The sequence below is a fragment of the Galeopterus variegatus genome, unplaced genomic scaffold, assembly GCF_000696425.1.
Source record: "Galeopterus variegatus unplaced genomic scaffold, G_variegatus-3.0.2 Scaffold3134, whole genome shotgun sequence".
NCBI classification, from domain to species: Eukaryota; Metazoa; Chordata; class Mammalia; order Dermoptera; family Cynocephalidae; genus Galeopterus; species Galeopterus variegatus.
In genome coordinates this window covers 78,297-102,960 of record NW_007729245.1, presented here as the reverse complement: position 1 = coordinate 102,960, position 24,664 = coordinate 78,297, and the positions used below count along the sequence as shown (strand labels likewise).

At 33.1% G+C, this 24,664-nt stretch overlaps 1 protein-coding gene across 5 annotated transcripts; it reads left to right on the top strand.

Annotated features, from left to right (window-relative positions):
• The first annotated feature begins 1,070 nt into the window (after nt 1-1,070).
• On the top strand, nt 1,071-24,432 carry LOC103599869 (UDP-glucuronosyltransferase 2B4-like). 5 transcript variants are annotated; one of them, XM_008584047.1, is made up of 8 exons: nt 1,071-1,102; nt 8,966-9,002; nt 9,057-9,702; nt 11,020-11,168; nt 15,474-15,605; nt 18,429-18,516; nt 20,345-20,564; nt 24,153-24,432. In XM_008584047.1, exons 1-8 carry the CDS (start codon nt 1,071-1,073, stop codon nt 24,430-24,432), a joined length of 1,584 nt encoding a protein of 527 aa, XP_008582269.1. The 5 variants fall into 5 exon arrangements, with proteins under 5 accessions (XP_008582269.1, XP_008582271.1, XP_008582270.1 ...); XM_008584049.1 differs by lacking the exon at nt 1,071-1,102 and having other exon boundaries at nt 8,982-9,293; nt 9,645-9,702; XM_008584048.1 differs by lacking the exon at nt 1,071-1,102 and having other exon boundaries at nt 8,982-9,450.
• Nucleotides 24,433-24,664: the final 232 nt, after the last annotated feature.

Here is a 24,664-nt window from a genome sequence, read left to right as displayed (position 1 = left end):
TGGCACTCAAAATTCATTTTTCTCATTCTTCTCTTTTTTAGGTTGCTTTTATTACTCTTAGTGGTGACAATGGAATTTATTAAGCCATCTATCATGGGATTCCCATAGTGGGACTCCCCATTTTTGTTGAAAAACCTACTACTATTGATGACATGGCCTGAAAAGAGCAGCTGTTGGATTTCACTTGAACACTATGTCAAGTACGTATTTTCTTAAAGATTGAAGACAGTCATTGATGACCATTCAGGAATATCACTTTTTTTTTTTTTTAACCAGGCGTTATTTGTAGGTTCTCCTGTCAGAGGCTAATTTTCAATGAACTACAATGATATAATTGGTCTGAAATTTATGTTTATGTTCAACAAGGAAGTTATTCCAAAGTTGCATTTTAACCCTATAGATTTAATGAGTAGCCATTTAGTGCAACAAATATATGCACAAAAAACTTTAAAGTTGTATAGTTAATTGTAAGAAGCACACATTTCCTAAATATGACAGAATTAAAAAAATGATGAACTGAAAAAATATATAATATAGTTCAACTCAATATGTAAAATTTCTGAAAATATAAGTCCTTTCTGTTAAAAGCTGTTTTTATTATGAGTAATTTGATAGATTAAACAATGGGATATAATTGACATACCATAAAATTCACCTATTCAGAGTGTAAAATTAAAACATTTTTTGTGTTAACAGAGTTATAAGACCATCTTGATAATCTAATTGTAGAATATTTTCATCACTCCAAAAAGAAACTCAGATGCCATAGAAATCATTTTTCATTTCCTCTTAGCCCAGAGCAGCTACTAATTTTTCTGTCTATATAGATTTGCCTACTCTGGAAATTTCATATAAATGGACTTACATAATAGATGGTCTTTGGAAACTTATTTCTTTCACTTAGCATGATAATTTTGAGTGTCATCCACATTGTAGTATGTTTCAGTACTTCATTCCTTTTGAAGTTTAATAGCATACTACGGTATGAGTATATGACATTTTATTAATTCATTCATCAGATAATGAATATATTGCTTGTTTATACTTTTAGCTATGATAAATAAATCATAATGCTGCAAAATATTGCTATATGTGCTTTTATGTGAAAATATGTCTTTATTTCTTTGGGCTAGATATCTTATCTAGGGGTGGAATAGCTGGGTGGTATGATAACTTTATTTCCATGAGGCACTGCCAAGCTATTTCTAAAATGGTTGCACCATTTTACATTTTCACCAGATGTGTATGAGGATTGTGATTTCTCCACATCATTGTCCACACTTGAAATTATCTGTGTTTTTAATTTTAGTCATCCTAGTGGTGTGAAGTACAATCTCATCTGTTCTTGATTTACACATCCCTTATGGCTAAAGTTCTTGACCATCTTTCATGTATTTACAGATCAATTTTATATATTCTTTGGAGAAATGTTTACTCAAAACCTTTACCATTTTTAACTGGGTTGTTTTTCTTCTCATTATTGAGTAGCGAAAAAATGTTTATATATTATGAACCCAAATCTCTTATCAGATACATAGTTTGAAAATATACCCTCCATTCTATAGGGTCTTCTTTAACATTCTTGCTAATGCCACTTGAAGCAGAAAAAAATTAATTTTGATAAAACAGAAATTTAATAATTAGATTTGTTCATACTTAAAATCAAATAATGTTCTGGAATTTGTACTGCCTACCATGGCTACCATCAGTTAAACATCTATTATAGCTATCATTATTATTGTTATATCGAGAGGTTATCACATAAAAATACTTTTTAAATGTGTTATGAATAGGAAAGTAGTGGAGCAATCGAATGCATATTATTTCTTTTTTCTGTCTAACTGATCCGTCTAGGACTTCCACTACTAGGTTTAATAAAAGTGGTGAGGGTGGGCATCCTATCCTTGTACAAAGCCTTCAAGAAAAAGATTTCATATTTTCCCTCTCCATTAAAACGCTAGCCATGCGCTTTTCATAAATGGCCTGTATTATGTTAGGTTTCTCTGTATCTATTTTGTTTAGAATTTACATCATGAATAAATGTTGAATTTTGCAAATGCCTATTCTATGTCTATTGAGATGGTCGTGTCATTTTTATCTTTCATTCTGTTAATGTGAAGTATTACAATGATTTATTTGCATGTATTGAAGCAGCCTTGCATCCAATGAATTAATCCTGCTTGGTTATAGTGCACTATCTTTTTAATGTGCTGTTGAATATGGTTTGTTGTTATGTTGTTGAGGATTTTTACATATAAGTTTATCACAGATAGTTCTCTGTAGTTCCCTTTTTTGATTGTGTTTTTTCTAACTTTGGTATCAGGTAGTTTTTGTCCTCAAAACAAAAATGAGTTTGCAATTATTCTCTGTTTTCCTATGTTTTTTAACATATTAAGAGAGACTGGTAACAATTCTTTTTTTGAATGTTCGTTAGAATTCACTAGTAAAATCATTTGGTCCTTGGATTTTCATTGTGGCAAGGTTTTTGATAACTGCTTCAGTCATCTTGTTCATCAAGTACACACATAATATTCACTAGGATATATCACATGTTAAGTAATAAAACGAGTCTAAAGCTATACAACTCCTAAAAGGAAACATAGGGGAAGCACTTCAGGAAGTAGGACCAGGCAAAGACTATGAATATCACCCAAAAGCACAGGCAACAAAAATAAAAATAAACAAATTGGATTACATCAAACTAAAAAGCTTCTGCACAGCAAAAGTAACAACAGAGTGAAAAGACAGCCTACAAAGTTGGAGAAAATATTTGCAAACTATGCATCCAACTACGGATTAATATCCAGTATATACAAGGAGGTAAAAAAATTTAACAGTAAAAAAACAAGTAATCTGATTCAAAAAATTGCTAATGGAGCTCAACAGGCATTTCTCAAAGGAAGACTTACTACTGGCCAACAGACACATGAAAAAATGCTCAACGTCACTCACGTTCAGGGAAATGCAAATCAAATCCATACTGAAATATCTCATGCATGTTAGCCTGGCTATTATTAAGAAGACAGAGAATAATAAATGCTGGTGAGGATGTGTAGAAAGGGGAACTTTCCTACATTGTTTTTGGGACCATAATTTGGTGCTCTCATTATGGAAAATGGTATGGAGTTTCTCAAAAAACTACAGATAGAACTCTCATAGGATCCAGCAATCCTATTTCTGGGTATATACTCAAAGGAATGGAAATGGCCAAGTTGAACGGACACCTGTACACCCAAAATTATTGCCACTCATTTACAAAACCCAAGAGTTGGAACCAACCTAAATGTTCATTGAAAGATGACTGAACAGGGATAACGTGGTACATTTGTACAATGGGAATGCTACTATGCCATAAAAAAGAAAGAAATTCAGCCATTCACCGACACATGGATGAGCTTAGAGAAAATTATGTTAAGTGAAATAAGCCAGGCACAGAAAGAGAAATAATACATGTGATAATTTATATGTGAGAGCTAATTAAAAAGATAAATAAACAAATAAATTTTAGAAAGAAAGATAGAACAATCATAGAAATACATTGAACTTTTAAGAGAAGAACACAGAACTTAAGTTGCCAGTGGTGGGAAGGAAGAAGGGAAGGGAGGAAAGGGAGGAATTGGTAAAGGGCCAAAAAAATCGATGACATTGTAATGTGAAGAATATTCTAATCCTCTTGTTTTGAACATCACATATTGCACACAGGTATTGATGTTCAATTCTGTACCCTACAGATATGTGCAGTCAACTAGGTTCCAATAATAAATAATACAGAGAAAAACTCAGGAAAATCAAAAACAAAAGCACAGCATTCCAGAACTTATGGGATGCTAAAAAAGCAGTAGTAAGAAGGAAGTTTATAGTGATAAATACCTACATTAATAAAGAAAAAAGGACTGGCCAGTTAGCTCAACTAGTAGAGCATGATGCTGTTAACACCAAAACAATGTGAAAAGAAAGTCTTCAGAATGGGAGAAATTATTGGAAAAGTATTCATCTGGCAAGAGATTAATATCTCATATATACAAGAAAGTCAAATAACTCAAAAGCAAAAAATAAGATAAATAATTCAATTAAAAAATTGGCAAATGACCAGAATAGACATTTTCAAAAGAAGACATACTAATGGCCAACAGGCATATGATAATATGCTCGACATCACTAATTATCAGAGAAATGCAAATTAAACCACAATGAGACATCACCTCAAACCTCTTCAAATGCCTTTATAAATCAAACAGACTCACAAACACACACAGCATAATAATTGCTTTATGTGGAGAAACTGGAAGTTTTGTACACTGCCCATGGAAATATAAAGTTGAAGCTACTATGGAAAACTGTGTAGAGCTTCTTCAAAAAATTAAAAATAGATCTTCCATAATACTCGACAATCCTACTGTAAGTGACACACAGATGAATCTTGATGATATAATGCTAAGGTAAATAATCCAGTCACGAAAAGACAAATATTGCATGCTTCCACTTACATGAGGTATCCAAATTAGTCAAATTCATGGAGGTAGAGAGTAGAACGGTGGTTTCCTGTGGCTAAGGGCAGGAAGAAATTGGGAGTTGCTGTTCAATCAATATAAAGTCTCAGTTGCACAAGATGAATATGTTCTAGAGATTTGCTCTACAATATTGTGGCTATAATTAACAATAGTGTATTACACTATCTAAATATATTAAAATAGTATATCACATATTAAGTGATCCTGTTAACATAAATATATGCATTATATATATGACGATGCTTCAAAAAATTCATGGAAAACTGGAATTGATGGATAATATGAATCTTTCCATGAACTTATGAAAGACTCCTCCTATACAATATATGTATATATAAATTTATTAAAGGTTATAAAAGATACCTCTGTGCTGAATTGATGAAAGTACATATGTACCATCAGAATATATCCTAAATATTTCTATTTAAATTAAGACTCTTAACTTATTAAAAGTTTGGATAATAGCATTCAGCATCTTAAATGTGAAATAGTTACAAGTTCATTACATCATTAGCATTAAAAATTACTTTTGCCATAAAATTTAAAATGTCCAGAAATTGTTCTCATGATATAAAGCATGAAAAGTAATATCTATTCAAAAACAATTGACTAAGAATTGGTAAAAACAATAAGAGAATTTAACATTTAATGATGACCTGATTTTTCACTGGTTCCCAACTCAGTGTGACAGAAACTCTACTATAGGAAGGTGGAGAGTAAAACAACTATAAAATAGACTCAATAAGAAACAGAAAATCTGAATAGACCTATAACAGCATGAGAGCTTGAATCCATTAGCAAATCTCAACCCACAAAGAAAAGCACAGTTCTGACGGCTTCACTTTTCAGTTCTTCAAATCATGAAAATAAACACAAAAACTGCAGATCACTATCTCTTGTGATTACAGACAAAAGTTTTCAACAACATCCTAGCAAACTTAATTCAGGAACATACATAAAGGATTATATACCATGACAGGGAGGTACTTATCTTGAGAATGCAAAGTTGTTTGAACATCTTAAAAATAAATTCATATAATACAAAATATTATTACAATAAAAAACAAAAGCTGCATAATCATCTCAATAAATATGGACAAAATAGGAGGATAAAATCCAAAACCCTCCATCATAAGAGTATTCAGTATGCTAGAAATACATGTGGACGTCCTCAAACTGGTAAATGGCATCAAAAAAAAAAAAAAAAAAAAAAAACAGCTAAAGTTATGCTTAACAGACAAAGACTAAACCCACTTCTATCTCTTTTATGAAACATGGTTTTGAAGGTTCTGGGCAAGGCAAATTGGGAAGAAAATGAAAGAGCAGATATTTGTATTGGAAAGAATGAAGTTAAACAATCTCTGTTGGCATATGACAGATCCCATTGATAGAAAATCTTTAGAAATCTTCTAGAAAAATATAGGACCAATAAGCAAATAAAGCAAGTTTTTAGAATACAAGGTAAATAAAAACAATCAAAATTCTAAGTAATTATAATAACATATCCAAAATGAATTTAAGAAAACAAACAAACTTAAAATACCATCAAAGACAATATGATTCTTAGGCACAAATTTAACAAAAATGTGTACAACTTGAACTGTGAAAAGTATAAAAAACTGTGGAAAGAAATTAAAGAATAACTAAATAAACAAAAAAGCATCTCATGTTCACGGATTAAAACACTTAATATTGTTGTAGTGGCCATACTTTTTACCTCCAGATTGATATACAAATTTAATGCAACCTGGATCAAAATCCCAGTTGGTTTCTCTGCATAAATTAATAAGCTGATTCTAAAATTCATATATATATTCAAGGGCACACAAACATCGAAATCATGGGTGTTTCAGAAGGGGAGGAAAAAGGAAGAGACGTTGAAAATATATTTAGTGAATCCCCAAATTAGTAGACTGAGAGGAAATAATTAAGACCTGAGAAGAACAAAGCAATATGGAGACCCCCAAAATTTGTTTTCTTGAGAAGATAAACAAAAGGGAATGCAATATAGCTATACAGGGAGACATAGACAATGGAATAATTTTTAGAATCCAGATTTATACCCATACATTTATGGTTTTTGACAAGGGTTCCAAAACAACTGAAATTGGAAACAACAGTCTATTCATAAATGATGGTAGGAAAGCTGATTATCCACATGCAAAAGAATGAAATTGGACCCCCTACCTCAAACCATGAAAAATAAACTCAAAATAGGTAAAAACAAACAAACAGTATAAGGGCTTGAATTATAAATCTCTAAAACCAAAACTTAGGGGCTAATCTTTGTGACTTTCTATTTGGAAACGGCTTCTTAAATATGACACTAAAAGCAAAATCAACCAAATTGAAAGAGACAAATTGGAATTTATCTAAATTAAAACTTTTGTTTTGCTTCAAATGACATGATCAAGAAAGTGAAAAGATAACCCACATAATTGGAGAATATATTTGAAATAATACATCCAATGGTATCTAAACATGTTGTATCTAAACATGTAAACTTATTATTAAGTTCTATATAAATACATATACTACAATAAGAAAAAGAAAAATAACCAAGTAAAAAATGTACAAAGTATCTAAATAAAGATTTCTTCAGAAAAATATACAAAGGCTATTAAACACATGAAACAAATCCCAACATCAAGGACATATAAACCATAATGGACTACCACATTATTCCCACTTGTTGCTTTGCATTGCTTTGCCCCCCACGGATTTGTCACCCCACTTCCCCTGGGTGAAAGAGATGCAAAGGATTACTCAAAGCCCATTTCTTCTGAGCAGTGAGAAGCCCCGAAGTGGTTAACTTCCCTGGGAACGCTCAAGCGAGAGCCAACCCCTCCATCTGGGAAATTAGCCCCAAATTGGGGTTCTCTTCCAGTATTTATTTTCCAGACCAGGAAGTTACAGGAAGAGAACAAAGGTGGGATTATAGTTTAACAATATATGCTGGTAACATTCAGTAAAACAAGCCAGATGACATTCCAGTAAGGCAATTTAGTGGCCTTATCAACAAAAGCTTGATCTTAGCAAACATTCCATCTGATAGCAATTTCTCAGTATCTTTACATAACAATCAGTAACTAGTCTGTCTTTGAGCCAGCAACCTGCTGTGCCACAATTCTTATCTTGCAACAGAGACTTATAGCCTGAGGAAAATTTCCTGTCCTTGCAAGGTCAGTATTTGAAACTGCAAAGCTTTGGAAAACCAGACCCTGTAAAGTTCATATGCATTGTAGTATATTCCATACCCACTACCATGAATATAACCAAAAGACATGTAAAAACAAATGATGGCAAAGATGTCAAAAAGTTACAATCCTCAGAAACTGCTGGTTGGAATGGAATATGGTGCAGCTTCTTAGGAAAATAGTCTAACAATTACTGAGAACATTAAACCTACAGTTTAATCTACTTTTAATCCTAACCATTCCACTTCTAGGTACATACACAAGAGAATTGAAAACATGTCCACACAAAGATTACGCATGAATATTTTTAAACAACATCAACCATAATATTCAAAAATTGGAGAAAAATCAATGTCCAGCAATGGAGGAATGAATAAGTACAATGTGTATATCCTACTATGGAATACTCCTTGGAAACCAAAAGAAATAAACTCTGGATATATGCTATGCATGGATGAATTGTTAAAAAAAAAAAAAATCTCATTGAAAGAAACCAGTCACAAGAGACCATATACAAGGGGTTCTCAAAAAGTTCATGGAAAGATCTACATTATATTTTAATTTCATTTTCCATGAAACCTTTGATTTATCTTTGTGTTGCATGCCTCCATTTACAAAAAATATTCAGAATAGGCAAATCTATAGAGACAGAAATTAGATTGGTGGCTGCTCAGGGCAGAGGGGATGGAGATACTCAGTTGGGGAGATAAAGACTAAAGTATACAGAGTTTCTTCTGGGTAGGTAAAAATGCACTAAAACAGATTATTGTGGTGGATACACAATTCTATTAATACACTCTAAAGCACTGCATTTTACACCATAATTGGTGAATTACAGGATTACTGAATTATATCAACAATGTTTTACCAAAAAATGTCCTTAAACCGTGAAATATAAACAATGCTGATTTGGCTTTATAATTGCTTTATCTCTAGTTTTGTCTCAGGTAGACAACGGACACGAGAGTCTCTCACTTGCCAGTATTGACATATTATATTGCATAAGGCAAATGACTGGTACATGCAAGGTCATTGGTCTTAGCTGAATATCACCTATAAACACAAAAGAGACATTAAACACACTTGTGTAAGCATGTGATCACATAGGTTCAGTTTGTTCATTTGCTATCTTCATGCTCAGACTATTTATATAATGTATTTACTTAGAGTCCTATAGTTACATTTTAACTTCTTGATTGATTTCTTCTTGGATATAAGCATGAGAATGATGGAGAGGAACAGAAACTGAAAAAGAAGCATTACATTGCTCAGTATGTCTATGAAATGGAATTCAGTTCTGCTGCTCCTACAACTGAGTTGTTACTTTAGCTCTGGAAGTTGTGGAAAGGTGCTGGTGTGGCCCACAGAATACAGCCATTGGATGAATATGAAGACAATCCTGGATGAACTTGGACAGAGAGGGCATGAGGTGACTGTGCTAACATCTTCAGCTTCCATTCATGTTGATCCAAACAAGACATCAACTATTAAATTTGAAGTTTATCCTACATCTTTAAGTAGAGATGCTTTTGACGCATTTGTCTTGATGGTGGTCAAAAAATGGGAACGTATTCCAAAAGACAGAATTTGGTTACATCTTTCAGAAATGCAAGAAATCATGTGGGATTTTTCTGACTGTATGAGAAATATGTGTAAAGATGCAGTTTTGAACACGAAACTTATGAGAAAACTAAAAGAATCAAAATTTGATGTTGTTTTTGCGGATGCCATTGGTCCCTGTGGTGAGCTGCTGGCTGAGATACTTAAAATACCCTTTGTGTACAGTCTCCGCTTCTCTCCTGGATACTCACTGGAAATGCATAGTGGAGGACTTCTATTCCCTCCTTCTTATGTTCCTATTATTCTTTCAGAATTACATAATCAGATGACATTCATGGAGAGGATAAAAAATATGATATTTGCCCTTTATTTTAACTTTTGGTTCCAGACATTTAATCTGAAGGAGTGGGATCAGTTTTACAGTGAAGTACTAGGTAAGTAATGTCTTTAATAAGTGTTGGGAAGTACTAAGATTCCTATGCCTTTGAAGGTGAGGTTGTATAAATATAAAGTCAGAGGAGTGTGTTTTTTAAGGGAAATGATGACATGGAAATATAAGATGATGTATCAATCTCACAAACATTATGGAAAGGCTGACATTATAGCTTCAGTTAGAATCCTGTGGACATCACATGACAGGATACTCCAGGAAGTCGCAACCCTAAAAATGAAAGCTCTTAGGATTTCTTTAAGCAATCAGATATCCATTTTACTATATGTTTTTTCTTCTTTAAAACAAGTCATTAGATACATGAAGATGCATCTTGATGAATGGAAACATGTAGATTGAGGAGTTACACGTTTCTAGCACAACTATTTATGAGGCATTGAGAAAATTGTTTCTTCTTGTACACTTCAGTTTCCTTAATTAGAAACTGAAATATTTTCTCATATTACAAGAAAGATTCGCTCACAGTTGAGAGGTATAAGGGCTTCATTCAAGACGCAGAAAGGTCTAATTTGAGGCTTCAATTTGAGGGAATATTGCTACATTCCCTCACTGAGGACTTGAAAATCATTTGTTTTATGGCCTAAGATATTGTTGAAGTGTAACCATCCCTGTTATTATGTTACCTTTTTAAATTGTGTCTCTTCATTAAGGAAAATTGAGCCAAATTACGGGTGAGCACAAATCTATTTTTATAAATCCGTAAAATGTTCCAATGGTCATTTGCAAATATGTTCACTTTAAAAATATTATTGTGATCTTAACATGCACCAAAAGCAGCAACAAGTACAAAAAATTCAGTCATACTCTAAGAAAACTATGAGTTCAGTTGAAGAACCAAAGATCAAACTATTAGCTTGACAAATTGTAAAAGCTAGATTGATTTCTTCTTAATGATGTCATTTATATAGGTACGGTAGGATTAATGTATTGTGGAACTGAAAGAATTGTTTAAGTGTATATCTGTTATTATTGCATTTGTAGAGAGTAAACAAATGCATGCTTAATTTTTTACTCCTTTATTGTAATAACTGTTCATGATTGTGAATATGTTGATATGACATTAGAAAAGTGGTCTCCTCTCACAATTCTAACACTTTCCCATTTATTTATATATATATATATATATATATATGCAACATATGTAATACCTGAAAATAAAATTTTATAAATATATGTGCATTTTTTTTTATCAAAACAGATACTTTGTCTACATTATTCTACTTCTTTCAGGAAATTACCTGGTATATTATGTAACAATTCTCTTGTGTTATTGATTCTTTGTTATCTCTTTTCCCCTCAGGAAGACCCACTGTGTTATTAGAGACAATGGCAAAAGCTGAAATATGGCTAATTCGAAGCTATTGGGATTTTGATTTTCCTCGCCCACTCTTACCAAATTTTGATTTTGTGGGAGGATTCCATTGCAAACCAGCCAAACCCCTTCCTAAGGTAATGACACACGTATCTGTTGGTTTTCTTCTGTTTGCTTTGCACTTTTAGTGGGAATAACTGTATATTCTTCATATAGAATATCTCACTCACAATGAAAGACATAACAGAAATGGGGCAAAATGATCTCCATTTAGAAAGTCATAATTCACAAGTATTTGGATTTCATTATCACTATAAAGTAAAGAGGAATGCCTTGGATACTTTGACATAAGTGTTAGCTATTCATTACTCAAAACATAAAAACTATCAGTCAGTCATTCAAAGAAAATTTATAAAGTGACTCGCTTACTCCAGAGGTGAATGCTGGATATTCTGAGAAACAAAGTTGACAGTTTCTGCCCCCACACACCTTGCATTCTACTTTCAAAGACAGACAATAGGCAGGTGTAAAAAAAAAAAAAGTTTGATAAAGTTTTATCATAAGGAAAGACCACAATGCTAAGGAAGCCTCCAGAAGAGATTATGCAAAGTGACCCTGAATCATTGACATTTAGTTAAACCTGAACAATTTTAGGAATAAGAGGAAGGAAGAGGAGGAGAGGAAGAAGTAAAGAGACAGATGATGCTGGAGCAGTATGTTATAGCCAGATAGTTATTCAAACTATCTGTTAAAGGTATGTATTGGGGACCTAGTAAAAATAGTTTAGAAATGGAGAAATATGATGAGATTTCATTTCCTGAAAAGGTTTCAAGATGCATTCACTGGATTGGGCTGAAATGGGACAACACTGGAAAGTAGTACTATTTTGAAGATTGTTGTAGGAGTTTGGGCAACAAATGGTGGAAAAATGAATAAGAAAGTTGAAAGAGATAAGTAGGTCTACTTTTACAATAGTAACACTAACTTTATGTTGTATTATGTAGGGAAAAAACTATTGAATACAAGAAAATATTTAAAATGTTTCTAGCACATAATCAGTGATCTAGAAATATTATTAATTTTGTACTTATTGTTTCTTGTTATATTGCTAATATTATTAATTACCTAATATGTGCCAGCCAACTGAGATATAATTCTTCATTTAATAGGAACTCCTTATCCAACACATCAAGGTGACATTCTTTAGCAATTATTTGTAAAAGAGACCAATTATCATGTAGAATTATTTAAAAGTAGATATATGAGTTTTGGAGTCATAGGAGCAAGTTGAAATGCTAAACAAATATTGTAAGTGTTGAGGATCTTTACCAGTATTCCTCCTTAAAGTAGAACCATTTCTCAACAATGTAAATGTATGCACCCAAAACATTGGGAGCCAAACCAAGTTTTACTAGATTCCTCTCATGCATTTAAACAATTGCTCACCGAAATCCCAGTGAGTTACATCTTAGAGCATGAAAGGGATGGTTTACTCTATTGGAGCAGGTGTGTTTTCTCTTATACTGTGACAGTAGGATGACTCTGTAAAGCTCTTTTGAGGAACTTGGGCCTCAACTTCATAGCTGCCTGACAGAAGCCGAACAGAAAAATGTGATCTATGTATATAATAAAGACCAAATAATTACCACAACTTTAACCGAAAACAGCATTTCCTTTAATATTAGAAAATAATTTTGTGAACCCATAGGATAATATTCCTTATGGAGGAACACAAGAACCTAATATATTTTAAATGATATCACACTTTTAAGTCATAAATACAAAGTAAACATTATTTACTACCCTGTTACATGATGTCTTAAGAGACTCTTTTTTGGTTTACCTTCCTGTTAGAAGCAACAAAAAACTGAGATTTATTCAACAATTAAACCCAATGGCTATAGTGAATGCAAATTGTTGAGATTACCTATAGTAACTTCCGCAGGGATGAAAGCTGCGCTGAGGTTAATAAAAATTCTATGTGACTTAACCCTATTCTTGAAAGATTTCTCAACTTTCCTTAAGGCAAATTGATAGTGATAGTGGGACATAGAAGACAGTAAAATAAGAAGGCAGACAAAGAGAATGAATAGCAGTAATAGTAATTCCTAATACTAGCTGCTGTTAAATTTCAGAAATGATATTTGAATCCAAGTCAATAGATGTGAAAACTTTCCTCAAATTCTTTAGTATATAAAGTAATTGATGCCCAAATTACTTGCTTTTCCATTATGTGTTAGATTCTCAGAAAATTTCTGAATATTTTACAAGAAAAAGACATTTGTCAAAATGCATCAGGCATTCTATAAATGCATAGAGCCATTCACGTCAAAATATATAAAATTACATAGAGAAAAAATAAAGCAATATGTGCAGATTCAATATTTAGGGCAGATATTCAAAAACTAGATATTTGAAATAATCTAAATATCATACATTAAGGAAAGCTTAAAAACTTATACTATGTGCATACTATTCCATTACAATCATTTTATCCAAAAAATTTTAATTACACTGTTAGCCATAATACTTATATAAGTTTACTTATAACCTGAGAGGCAAAATGATAAATATATCAAGGTGACAAATTTGCTGTAGGATGGAAAGTGTATATAAGAGGATTAAAGTTTTCTAGATACATGTTACATGTATAAGTTGAGTTATATAAGTAGAATAAAAACCAGGATGAAAGCACATTTATTTTAATCCAATAATATCTTTAGACAGAGAGTGTGTGTAAACTTTATTTCCTTTTTTACACTTTTCATACTGTTACAAAATTTTTAACATTGGCATTACATTATTTTCATAAAGATCTCACAAATTTAGAACAACCAGTCCATGTCAGTGATGCATCTGTAAACAGAGGTTGTATTACTTCACTACTGGGGAGACAAAGAAGGCTTTGAGGAGTGAACCAGTGAGACAAAGCATTGAACATGAAATGTGGCTGTGGATAATTGGAAATACACAGAATAACTGGATGCTCCTATGCTACTTGAAATAGTAGTACAGTAACTCTCATATTAAAACTAATGTTATAATGTTAAAATTATATTTTTGAAAAATACTTGGTAATATATGGTCTGCATGGACAAACATTGTAAAATTTTTTCTTTATATTGTGAACAATGGTTTTAAAAAGAAGTTTTACCCTCTAACAATTATGGTATCTGAAAGGGTACTTTTCACACTGGAAGAAGTTGGTCATGATCTTACAGAAAGAAAACATCAAATAATGAATCAAAAATAAAAGGAAATTCAGCATAGTATTCGACATTGTTTCCAGAAAAATATTTGCTCTGTATTTCTTTTCCTTTTTGTTTCTTTGTTGTTGTTTGTTTGTTTGTTTGTTTTGGTGGGAGAACATATTAATAATGCAGAATTAGTCTTGTATAGAATAAACTTAAATATAAAAATTGGCATAGATAGGGAACCATAATTCTTAATACATGCAAATCAATTCCAGGGAAACACAGTTTTACCAGGATATTTATATAGTGTGAGTGAGCTACTCAAGGGGGTGTCCCCTGAGAAAGGCCTGGTGGACCTTTCCCACTGTGGGATACAATGCAGTGATGATGAGGGACCCTCAGAGCCAGTTATACACAGCATCTGCTACTACGATGTCAATTTTTCAGTGTGATTTCAGGACAAAAAAGTGGCATGCATAAACAATAACCTAAGAAATATGAACATTCAACTAAATAACTGCAGCCTATGTAATTCTGTGTTAAAAATGAATCTCTCAGGATTATTTCACAGCAATTCCAAACCACAATACCAGACTCTTGAATATCAGTGAGTTTTAATCTCCAGCTTATACAGGTTTGTGTGTGTGTTGGGGTGGGAGGGAGGCTGGGAAATTCTGACAAGCTTTAAGTGAGGTATAAAGGATTACATAGCTAAGAGAAATATAGACATAAAATTATCCCCACTGCAAGTAATGTTTCCTCAGTACTCATATTCAGGAAAGTAGAACACTAATGACTCCAAACTGAAAAGACATTCAAAAGAAAACCTGCCTGAAGAAAATACAAGTGATCTAGTAGAACTACCAATATAAAGAACTGTAGTCAAGTGGCGCCAACTTCCATGAACCTGTGTTACTAATTATAATATAAATGATGTGTCTGAGTATAATAATTTCTAACATTATCTCCCCTGACAGCTGTGAAATAGCTCTAATTTCTTTCTTCCTTACACACTCACACACACACACACACACACACACACACACTTATACAAATATGCATAATAGAGACCACTTTCTCATATTACACATCTCCTTTCTAAGAAACTGAAAGAATGTCAGTTAAAAAACAGCCAATACTCCAATAATTCCTTGTTTTCTCTCTTTAGATGTTTGTAGCAATACTTTCAGTAGTGTTTGCTAAGCTGCTGCTCTTTTGTGTATGATAGATCAAATTCTTTTTTTACAGGAAATGGAGGACTTTGCTCAGAGCTCTGGAGAACATGGTGTTGTGGTGTTTACTCTGGGGTCGATGATCAGTAACATGCCAGAAGAAAGGGCCAATGTGTTTGCATCAGCTCTTGCTCAGATTCCGCAAAAGGTTAGATAAATTGACTTAAGGGAGGTCAACTACTGAATGAGTCCTGTAAACTGTGTAAATGGTCTAACTATAGAAACTTTCTACCTGAAAGATTAACTATTAGGATAGCTCTAATTATATCCAATATCAGTTAAAAAACAAAAATATACATGGAAGATAATAAAATCGTACAGAGGATGTATTTCATTGATAATAACTTTGAGATTGACGTTGTGTTCAGAAAGAAATAGATGTATATTTAAAAGATACAGGTGAAGTTTTGGTCAGGTACACTGAAATCCCCAGATTCTGCCCTACCATATTCTCCATTAGACGTTACCAGGAAATATTTAAATTTTAATGAGCAACTATGCTAGTTAAATAACAATAATCATGTATTGTAAAATGTGTGAACTGCATCTTGTTTTTTAGGGTTACCATATAATCCAGCATCTTGCACTTCCTGTAAATTTTGCAGTAGGCCTACCTGGTGTGCTGTTGCAGAGCTAGGGCTGGTTCTGGAGCTCACAGACCTCACAAGCCCATTGGCTGGACTGGGTCGCAAACCCTTCACACACAGGTCTATGAGCCTGGTAACAAGAAAAAGGTCCATGGAGCCTAGGTTGAAGGAACAGTAAGCTTTATTCAGCACACACACACTTCTAAGAGTGAGGCAGTCCAAAGAGAAACTCAACTGCTACCAGCAAAGTCCAAAGAAAAACTGTGCAGATGCCAGCAATGTAAACATGCTGAATTTTTAGACACGAACTCTCTGCTGGTCAGCTATTGCTTCACAAACTCTGAAGAACACACAATAGCAACAAACTATAAAAGATACATGGGTGTGCATGTGCACTAACTCCATCCCCACACAACTTGTTTACAAAGAATGTGCTGCACCACCCCAAACCAGACCCAAGGCAAGGGGGCCTAACCAAACTATTCTATTTTCCTCACAGCTGTTCAGAGGTCTATTCAGAGAAAGGATGGCCTGGGTTGACCTACCACTACTTCAAGTAAACATGCAGCCAGGCAGATTTAAAGATAGATTAAAAATGGCCTGCCCTACTGGACTGGGCCCTACCAATGTCAAAAGCAGGAAGATGTAAGAATAAGAGTGAAGGTAGGATCCTCGACTTAAAGTGGATCTTGTGCATTATAAAATGTGGCCCGATAAGGACTGCGTTGCTATGATTCAGATCAACACTTCCACTCGATTGAGGAAGGAGAGGGGATTAGAAGAAAGTGTCAAACAGAACGAAGCCAGGTATGGGAAGAAGTTCAGATGCTCCCTTCCCTAAAATATAGTAGGAACTTATTTTTTAATATATAGAATACACCTGTGATATTTGTGTATTTGTGAATTCCTATTTGGCTTCCTATCTGATATAGCTTTCTCCTACTGAGCCACGCTAAATTTTTGCTGAAAATGTGATGTTACTTTAATACTCCTATAGCAAATAGAAAGTAAAAATCTGTAAATGATAACTCCAGTTTATAAAGATTGTGTTAGAATTCAAACTCAGTAACTTATTTTGTTGCTGGGTGTGGAAATGGTATGGCTATAGCAGACCATATTTATCACTGCTGCCAATAATTTGCGATGCACCATCTAATTGTTAATGATCAGTTGAAGAAAATTTAAGTAACATATGACTATGGATTTTTTCAGTGGTCGTATTATTATTCATGAGTTGCCAATGTGCTTTTATTTTCTACACTGAAAAAATTTTCAAAACCAGTAATATTGATAAAAGTCTAAGTATGTACCAAAAATTGCCACTTTAAATTTTTCTTCAAAGTAATGCTTAATAATTTGTAATCTAAATAAATTATAAATACTAACTCTGTGGCATAGATTTATTTCTAACAAGTAGCTGATTACATAGACATTTTTTCTGTAAATAAAAAAAATGTCAATCTCTAAGAGTATAATTCCTGAAACAACTAGATATAAATGAGCTACTTCCCAATTTGCTCAAAATGAAAAAAAGAGATTAATATTAACTATGGAAGACATAATGGATTGAATTATGTCCCCACAAAACTTACTGAAGGTTGAATTGTGTCCCCAAAGTTTTATGTATTAGAAACTTGGCCCCCATTGTGATTGTTAAAAGTGTGGGAAATATTATTATGGTAACTGAAAGATGGAGCCTTGAAGAGGCAATTAGATTGTAAGACAGTGAAGTAGTGAATGGATTAAAAATTGTGGTCAGGGGCATGGTTCTGAGGGCTTTAAAACAAGAGAGAGAAGAGTCTGTCTCTCTGCTCTCTCTACTTCCACCATCTTGCAATGTCAGTAGTCACTGTCACCACCACCAAGACTTTCTCCAGCTGTGTTCCCTGGACTTTGGACTTCCTAGGCTCAGAAGTTGTAAACAATAAATTTTGTTTTCTTTATAAAATATCCAGTTCTATATTTTGTTATAAGCAACAGAAATGGACTAATACAGAAGATGGCAGCTAGTAAAAAATATAAAAAACTGTGTAGGACATTATTAAAGTGCTACTGTTTTTCGCCCTAGAATTATAATGGCTTCCTAACAATTTCTTAAACACTTGAATTTTTTATTGATAGTCTTATTTGTCTAAGCTACTATGTTTGAAACACCATAATTTTATTACATTTCCAATTTATTATGTAAGTAATTACATGAAATGTGGGAATTCTCTTTAGTTCAGACTTTTAGTGGCTTTCATTACTTACATCCCTTGTACTCATTTCTTCATTCTTTATATCGAGGTGTTGTAAGTGGATGATTTGTTAATCTCTTTAGAGTTCTAACATGCAATAACTTTACAGTTCCACTCATGGAACAATATATTTTCATTACCTAACAGGTTATATGGAGATTTGACGGTAAGAAACCAGACACTTTAGGAGCCAACACTCGACTGTACAAGTGGATCCCTCAGAATGACCTTCTTGGTGAGACTCTGTTGAACAAATACTGAAAATATGACTAATAACCAAATAGAGTGAAGATAGTTCAACAGGAGGCAAATTGATTGAACATTTATTATTGAAAAACTCAGAGATACAGCCTATCTTCTTTATATTTATTTTCCAGTTCTAGGGGAAAAAGGGTAACCTATAACAGTTGGCATTTTATTTTACACAGCTATGTACTTAATGTACACAATCAAAGTACCTTTACTTCAGGTATAATTCCATCTCCCAGAGAATTTTTCAGTAACTTCCTAGTTTTCTCCCTGTGTCCTACTTCTAGGACTTTATACTTATCCTTTCCCCTACTGCAGGGTTATTTCAAATGACACTGACAAATAACAGTTTCTTTTCTATTACTGGTGACTACATTTTCTATGGGAAAAAATCCACCATCTTTATCATGAAGTGATAACACATTTCATTCATAATGAAGTGTAGCCTGTTCATCCTCTGATTCTAGCACCACCACCACTTACTTCCGGCTGCTTGGACACCTGACATATCAGACTCAGTGACTTCACTATTCCTTTAAGAGAACGTGTTCGTACCTGTGGTTACTAGAGGCAGGAAAGGGGAATGGGGACAGGGGTAGCGAGAAGTCAGTTAATGGACACAAAACAGCTAGACAGGAAAATAGTTTCTATGTTTGTACAGTCGAGCTAGGATCTATAATTAACAATACTTACTGCATATTATCAAATGTCTAAAAGACAGGAGATCAAATGTCTTCATCACAAAGAAATGATTAATTTTTTCAGTGAGGAATATGCTAATGATACTGATTTGATCATCATACATAGCATACAAGATTTGAAGTATAACTCTGTATCCCACAAATATGTATAAATCAATACATTGCAATAAAAAGAGAACATGTTCTTACATGCTTTATTTTATTTAATTTTATTTTATTTTATGTTTTGCACATTTTGATTTTATTTTCATCCAGTATATGCTTTTTTCTGTCCCCTGGCAATGCTGTACTCATTTTTCAAGTTTCTAGTCACACACCAACTTTTCTTTCTTTTTATTTTTTTATTTTATTTTATTTTATCAATATACAATGTGGTTGATTATTATGACCCATTACCGTAAACTCCTTCCCTCTTTCTTCTCCCCCATCTCTCCTAACAACTTCATATTTGTTCGCTTGTAGTAACAGATTCAAGGAATTGTGATTGTTGTGTCTTCTTCCCTCCCTCCCACAGTTTGTGTATTTATTTATTTATTTATTTTTAGCTCCCACGAATAAGAGAGAACCTGTGGTATTTCTCTTTCTGTGCCTGACTCGTTTCACTTAATATAATTCTCCCTCGGTCCATCCATGTTGTTGCAAATGGAAGTATTTCATTCTTATTTAAGCAGAGTAGTATTTCATTGTGTAGATATAAAATATTTTCCGTATCCACTCATCTGATGATGGGCACTTGGGCTGGTTCCAACCCTTGGCTATTGTAAATAGCGCGGCAGTGAACATTGGAGAACAGGTGTACTTTCGACTTGATGATTTCCATTCCTCTGGGTCTATTCCCAGCAGTGGGATAGCTGGATCATATGGTAGATCTATCTGCAATTGTTTGAGGAACCTCCATACACACCACCTTTTGTAATCTTCACTTACCACTCCTGTGGGCTTAGGTGCTTCTTCCTCTGAGATACATGAAAGTAATTTCAGTGCAGTTCATGGTTATAATAATCTGTTTATGTATGTAGAAAGCACAGACACTTTTACAGCCTCATACTATGCATTTCTCACTGTGTTTCTAAGACATAATGAATGATTTTGTTAAAATTCTTCCAATCCTAGGTCATCCAAAAACCAAAGCGTTTATAACTCATGGCGGAGGCAACGGCGTCTATGAGGCGATCTACCATGGGGTGCCTATGGTGGGCATGCCATTGTTTGCAGATCAACCTGATAACATTGCCCGCATGATGGCCAAGGGAGCAGCTGTTAGACTGGACTTTGACACAGTGTCAAGTACAGATATGCTCAACGCATTGAAGACAGTCATTAATGACCCTTTGTGAGTATGGTACCTTTTTTTTATTATGTAGTATTTATCGATAGGTTCACTGGTCATCCGTGTGTATCAGTTGTGCCCCTTTTTAACAGACTAAGTTAGAAGAAATATACATAATTTAACCAATCTGAAATCTACTTTCAATTTCAACCAAACAGTTATTTTAAAGTTGTATTTGGCCCCACACATTTAATGGGTAACCAGCTAGTGCAACAATTTTCTACACAAAAATAATTTTAAGTTTACACAGAAAATTATAAAAAGAACACAGTTTTAAAAATATGATAGAATCCACAGCAGAAAGGGATGAGGGACTAGAAGAAATATATCAAAATATTTCAATTCAATACCTAAAATTTCCAAAACTTTTTTTCTTCTTCAAAAATTCATATTTATTATTAATAATATTTTGAAAGATTTGATAATGAGATATAACTTGCATAGCATAAAATTCACCTACAAATTCACCTTCAAAAAGTACAAAATCCAAATATATTTACAATATTTATAGAGTTATGAGGACATCACAATAATATAATATAATTTTAGGGCATTTTATCATGTCAAAAGATACTTGTAATGGCTCGTAAGTCACTCCTCATAACCCTCTAGTCATGAGCCAATATTAATTTATTTATTTTTTCCTCTATAGTTTATCCTCTCTGGTTATTTTATATAAATGGATCCAAACCCCTTATGGTGTTTGGTAAATGGCTTCTTTCACTTAACTTTACTAATTTTTGTTTCATTTATGTTGTTGATGCATATCAGTACATTGTTTCTTTATATTGCTGTATAATATATTACAATATAAATACATCACATTTTGTTTATCCATTTGTTAGTTTAGGATATTTTGGTTGTTTCTAATTTTGGCAATTATGAGCATTGCTATACATATTTTTGTTTGAACATATACCTTTATTTCTTTTGGGTAGATACTAGCAGTAAAATTGTTGGGTCATATGGGAACTTTAAATTTATGAAAAACTGCCCAACTATTTCTCAAAGTACTTGCACCATTTTTCATTACCACCACCATTCGTTACAGGAGAGTTCCAAACTCTCTAAACTATTGTCAACACTTGTTATCATCTGTCTCATTACAGCCATTCTAAAGGGTATAAAATGGTCTTTCATTGAGGACTCCATTGCATTTCTTTTAAGGCTAAAATTTGAGCATCTGTTTGCTCACTTATGGCCATTCATATACCTTCCATGAAGAAGTATTTATTCCAGTCATTTGTCTTTTGTTAAAAATTCATTTGTTTCTCATATTATTGGTGTTTTTAAAGTTATTTTTATTCATTATGGATGCAATCCTTTATTAGATACATGATTTTCAAATATTTTCTCCCATTCTGGATGGATTGACTTTTTACTTTCATAATAATGCCCATAGAAGCACAAAAGCTTTTAATTTTGCTAAAATAACACTTTAATAATTAATTTTGTCCACACTCCAAAGGAAATGTTGTGGAAAATGCCATGCCTGGAAAAGCTACCATCACTTAAGCATTTACTACTATTGTCAATATTATATGAGGAGGGTATCACCTAAACAAATGCTTTTAAAATACTTTATCAAGAGGAATATTGTAGGACAATGAATTATTAAAAAAAATACTTTAAAAGAAGGCAAGAAGGAATTGGAAAATAAACATAACACTGGTTGGACAAAGAAAAGAAAATTTGCAATAAGACGGTATCAAAATGTGAATAGACTAGTTTTTAAATCTAAACAGACTTTAAAAATAAGACAAAATAATGAGTAAGGACATAAAAAGTTTGAAGAACACAAATAACAAATGCAACCTATGTGAAATAATTCCTATATATGTATATATACATTCATACATATGTGTATGCACATATATCTGTACATACATGTATATATCCATCCATTCGGAATACACATTTTTGAAGCGTATATGAAATAGTAGCTTGGAATTGGCCACATGCTGAGACATAAATCAAGATTCAGTAAACATGAAAAGATTCAAAATAATAAAATATGTGTATACTCTAGCTGTACAGAAAATAAATTAAAAATCACCCCCAAAATTATACATATATATACATATATATATACATATATATATACATATATATATACATATATATATACATATATCACTACACCCTTCAATTTTTGAAATTAAATAGACTTTTAAAAAATTCATGGTCAACAAGAAAATCATAACATATATACACCTTTATCTCAGCAATTCTACTCTTAGGTATATACCCATCAAAAATGTATACATAGGTAATCCTGTTAACATATACTAGGATGTTTATAACAGAATTATTAGTAATGTTCAGAAATAATTTACAACCCAAAAGTGAATCTATAATAAGATGAAGAGATAATCTCTGGCATTGTCAATCGGTGGATGACTACACAGTAATTGAATTAACCAACAACTGCTACATGAAAGAGAAATACAAATGAGTACATACTATATGATTCAAGTATATAAACAAAATTATTTTATGGTGTTAGAAGACAGGATAATACTTAATTTGATGACAGGAAAAGTGACTAAAATGCTCCACAGGAAGGGAATACTAGGCAGGTTGTGACACCCTATCTCATGATCTGAGTAGTAGGTACATTGGTTTCTTCATTTCATGATTAATTTTGAGCTGTTCACCTAGTGTATGTACATTTATATTCTGCATTTTACATACTTAAAAAATTGATTTTAGATGATACAATGTATTTTAAAATTCTAGGAATATAGTCAAAACATAAGCTCAAAACAATAGAGGAAATCCTAGGAGTGCTATCCTGATGTGGCCAGGAAAAGCCTCTCTGAGAGGTGACATTTAAGAGGAGGCTTCAAAAAGAGTTAGAGCCAAGTATTGGGGTGTCCCAAGGAAGAATGTTCTGAGAGAGCGAGAGAGGAAATAAAAAGTGTAAAGGTGATAAAGGGAGAACAAATTTGGTACCTTAAAAGAGCAATAAAAGCCCAGTGTCCCTACAAGAGTGTTCATGGGGAAAATGTTAGGAAAAGATGTGGCCAGTGTCCGATCATGCAGGGTGTTGTAGTCCAAAGGACAGATCTGAAGTTTATTCTTAATGTGAGGAGAAGCCAGACCGAAATCTTGATCAGGGAAGTGTCATAGTCTGACATTTGCTTAAAAAAAAATCATTCAGACTACTGACTGGAAAATAGACATTAGAAGAAAGAGGAGAAGAGGACAAGCAGAGAAACTGTTTAGGAGACATTTTATCCACCATGGCACAATTTGTTCTGAAAAACTTTGAAATGATCATTCTCAAATTGTATTTCCACTGTCTTACTTATAGCATTTGGAATGGCTCATATTTCCTCAGATACAAAGGAATTAATGTTTCCTCCTGATCTTCCATTTTCACTTTTAAAAATATTTGTCAATGAGAAAATTACAGTGAAAAACCAAACTTTCTATGATGACCCCACAAAAAAATATAACTTTAACAAGAATTCTATGAAATTTATTTTGAATCATTTGTAGACATTTTTCAAAAACCTTTCATGGACTTGATATGCTTAGGCAAATGAACTTCTTTTCAATGGTGGTGTATTTATGTTTATCCTTCAGATATAAAGAAAATATTATGAGGTTATCAAGAATTAATCACGATCAGCCCACAAAGCCTCTAGATCGAATAGTCTTCTGGATTGAGTTTGTCATGCGCCACAGAGGAGCAAAGCACCTTCGGGTTGCAGCCCACGACCTCAACTGGGTCCAGTACCACTCTCTGGATGTGATTGGGTTCCTGCTGGCCTGTGTGGCAACTGTGATATTTGCCATCACCAAGTGTTGTCTGTTGTGTTGTCAGAAGTTTGCTAAAACAGGAAAGAAGGAAAAAAGGGAATAGTTTTATCTGAGGTCTGAGCCTGGGACACCTAACACATGGGACTCCTCCAGTTAATTACAGCAGATGATGTTATGATGTAAGATGCTATTCCTCATGAAACACACACACACACACACAAAATTGCAGTTTTAGCTTATCAAGTCAAAGTTTGTTTACACAGTATTTACTACCCATTTAAAAGTTACACCTATTTTCTGCCAAAGAGAAATATGAATGTGGGGAGAAATAATTT

Coding starts and splice junctions, on each gene's coding strand:
- LOC103599869 (XM_008584046.1), top strand. CDS start 8,982: ATGTCTATGAAATGGAATTCAGTTCTGCTGCTCCTACAACTGAGTTGT. Junction 11,169..15,473: donor CAGCCAAACCCCTTCCTAAG/GTAATGACACAC, acceptor CTTTTTTTACAG/GAAATGGAGGACTTTGCTCA. Junction 15,606..18,428: donor TTGCTCAGATTCCGCAAAAG/GTTAGATAAATT, acceptor ATTACCTAACAG/GTTATATGGAGATTTGACGG.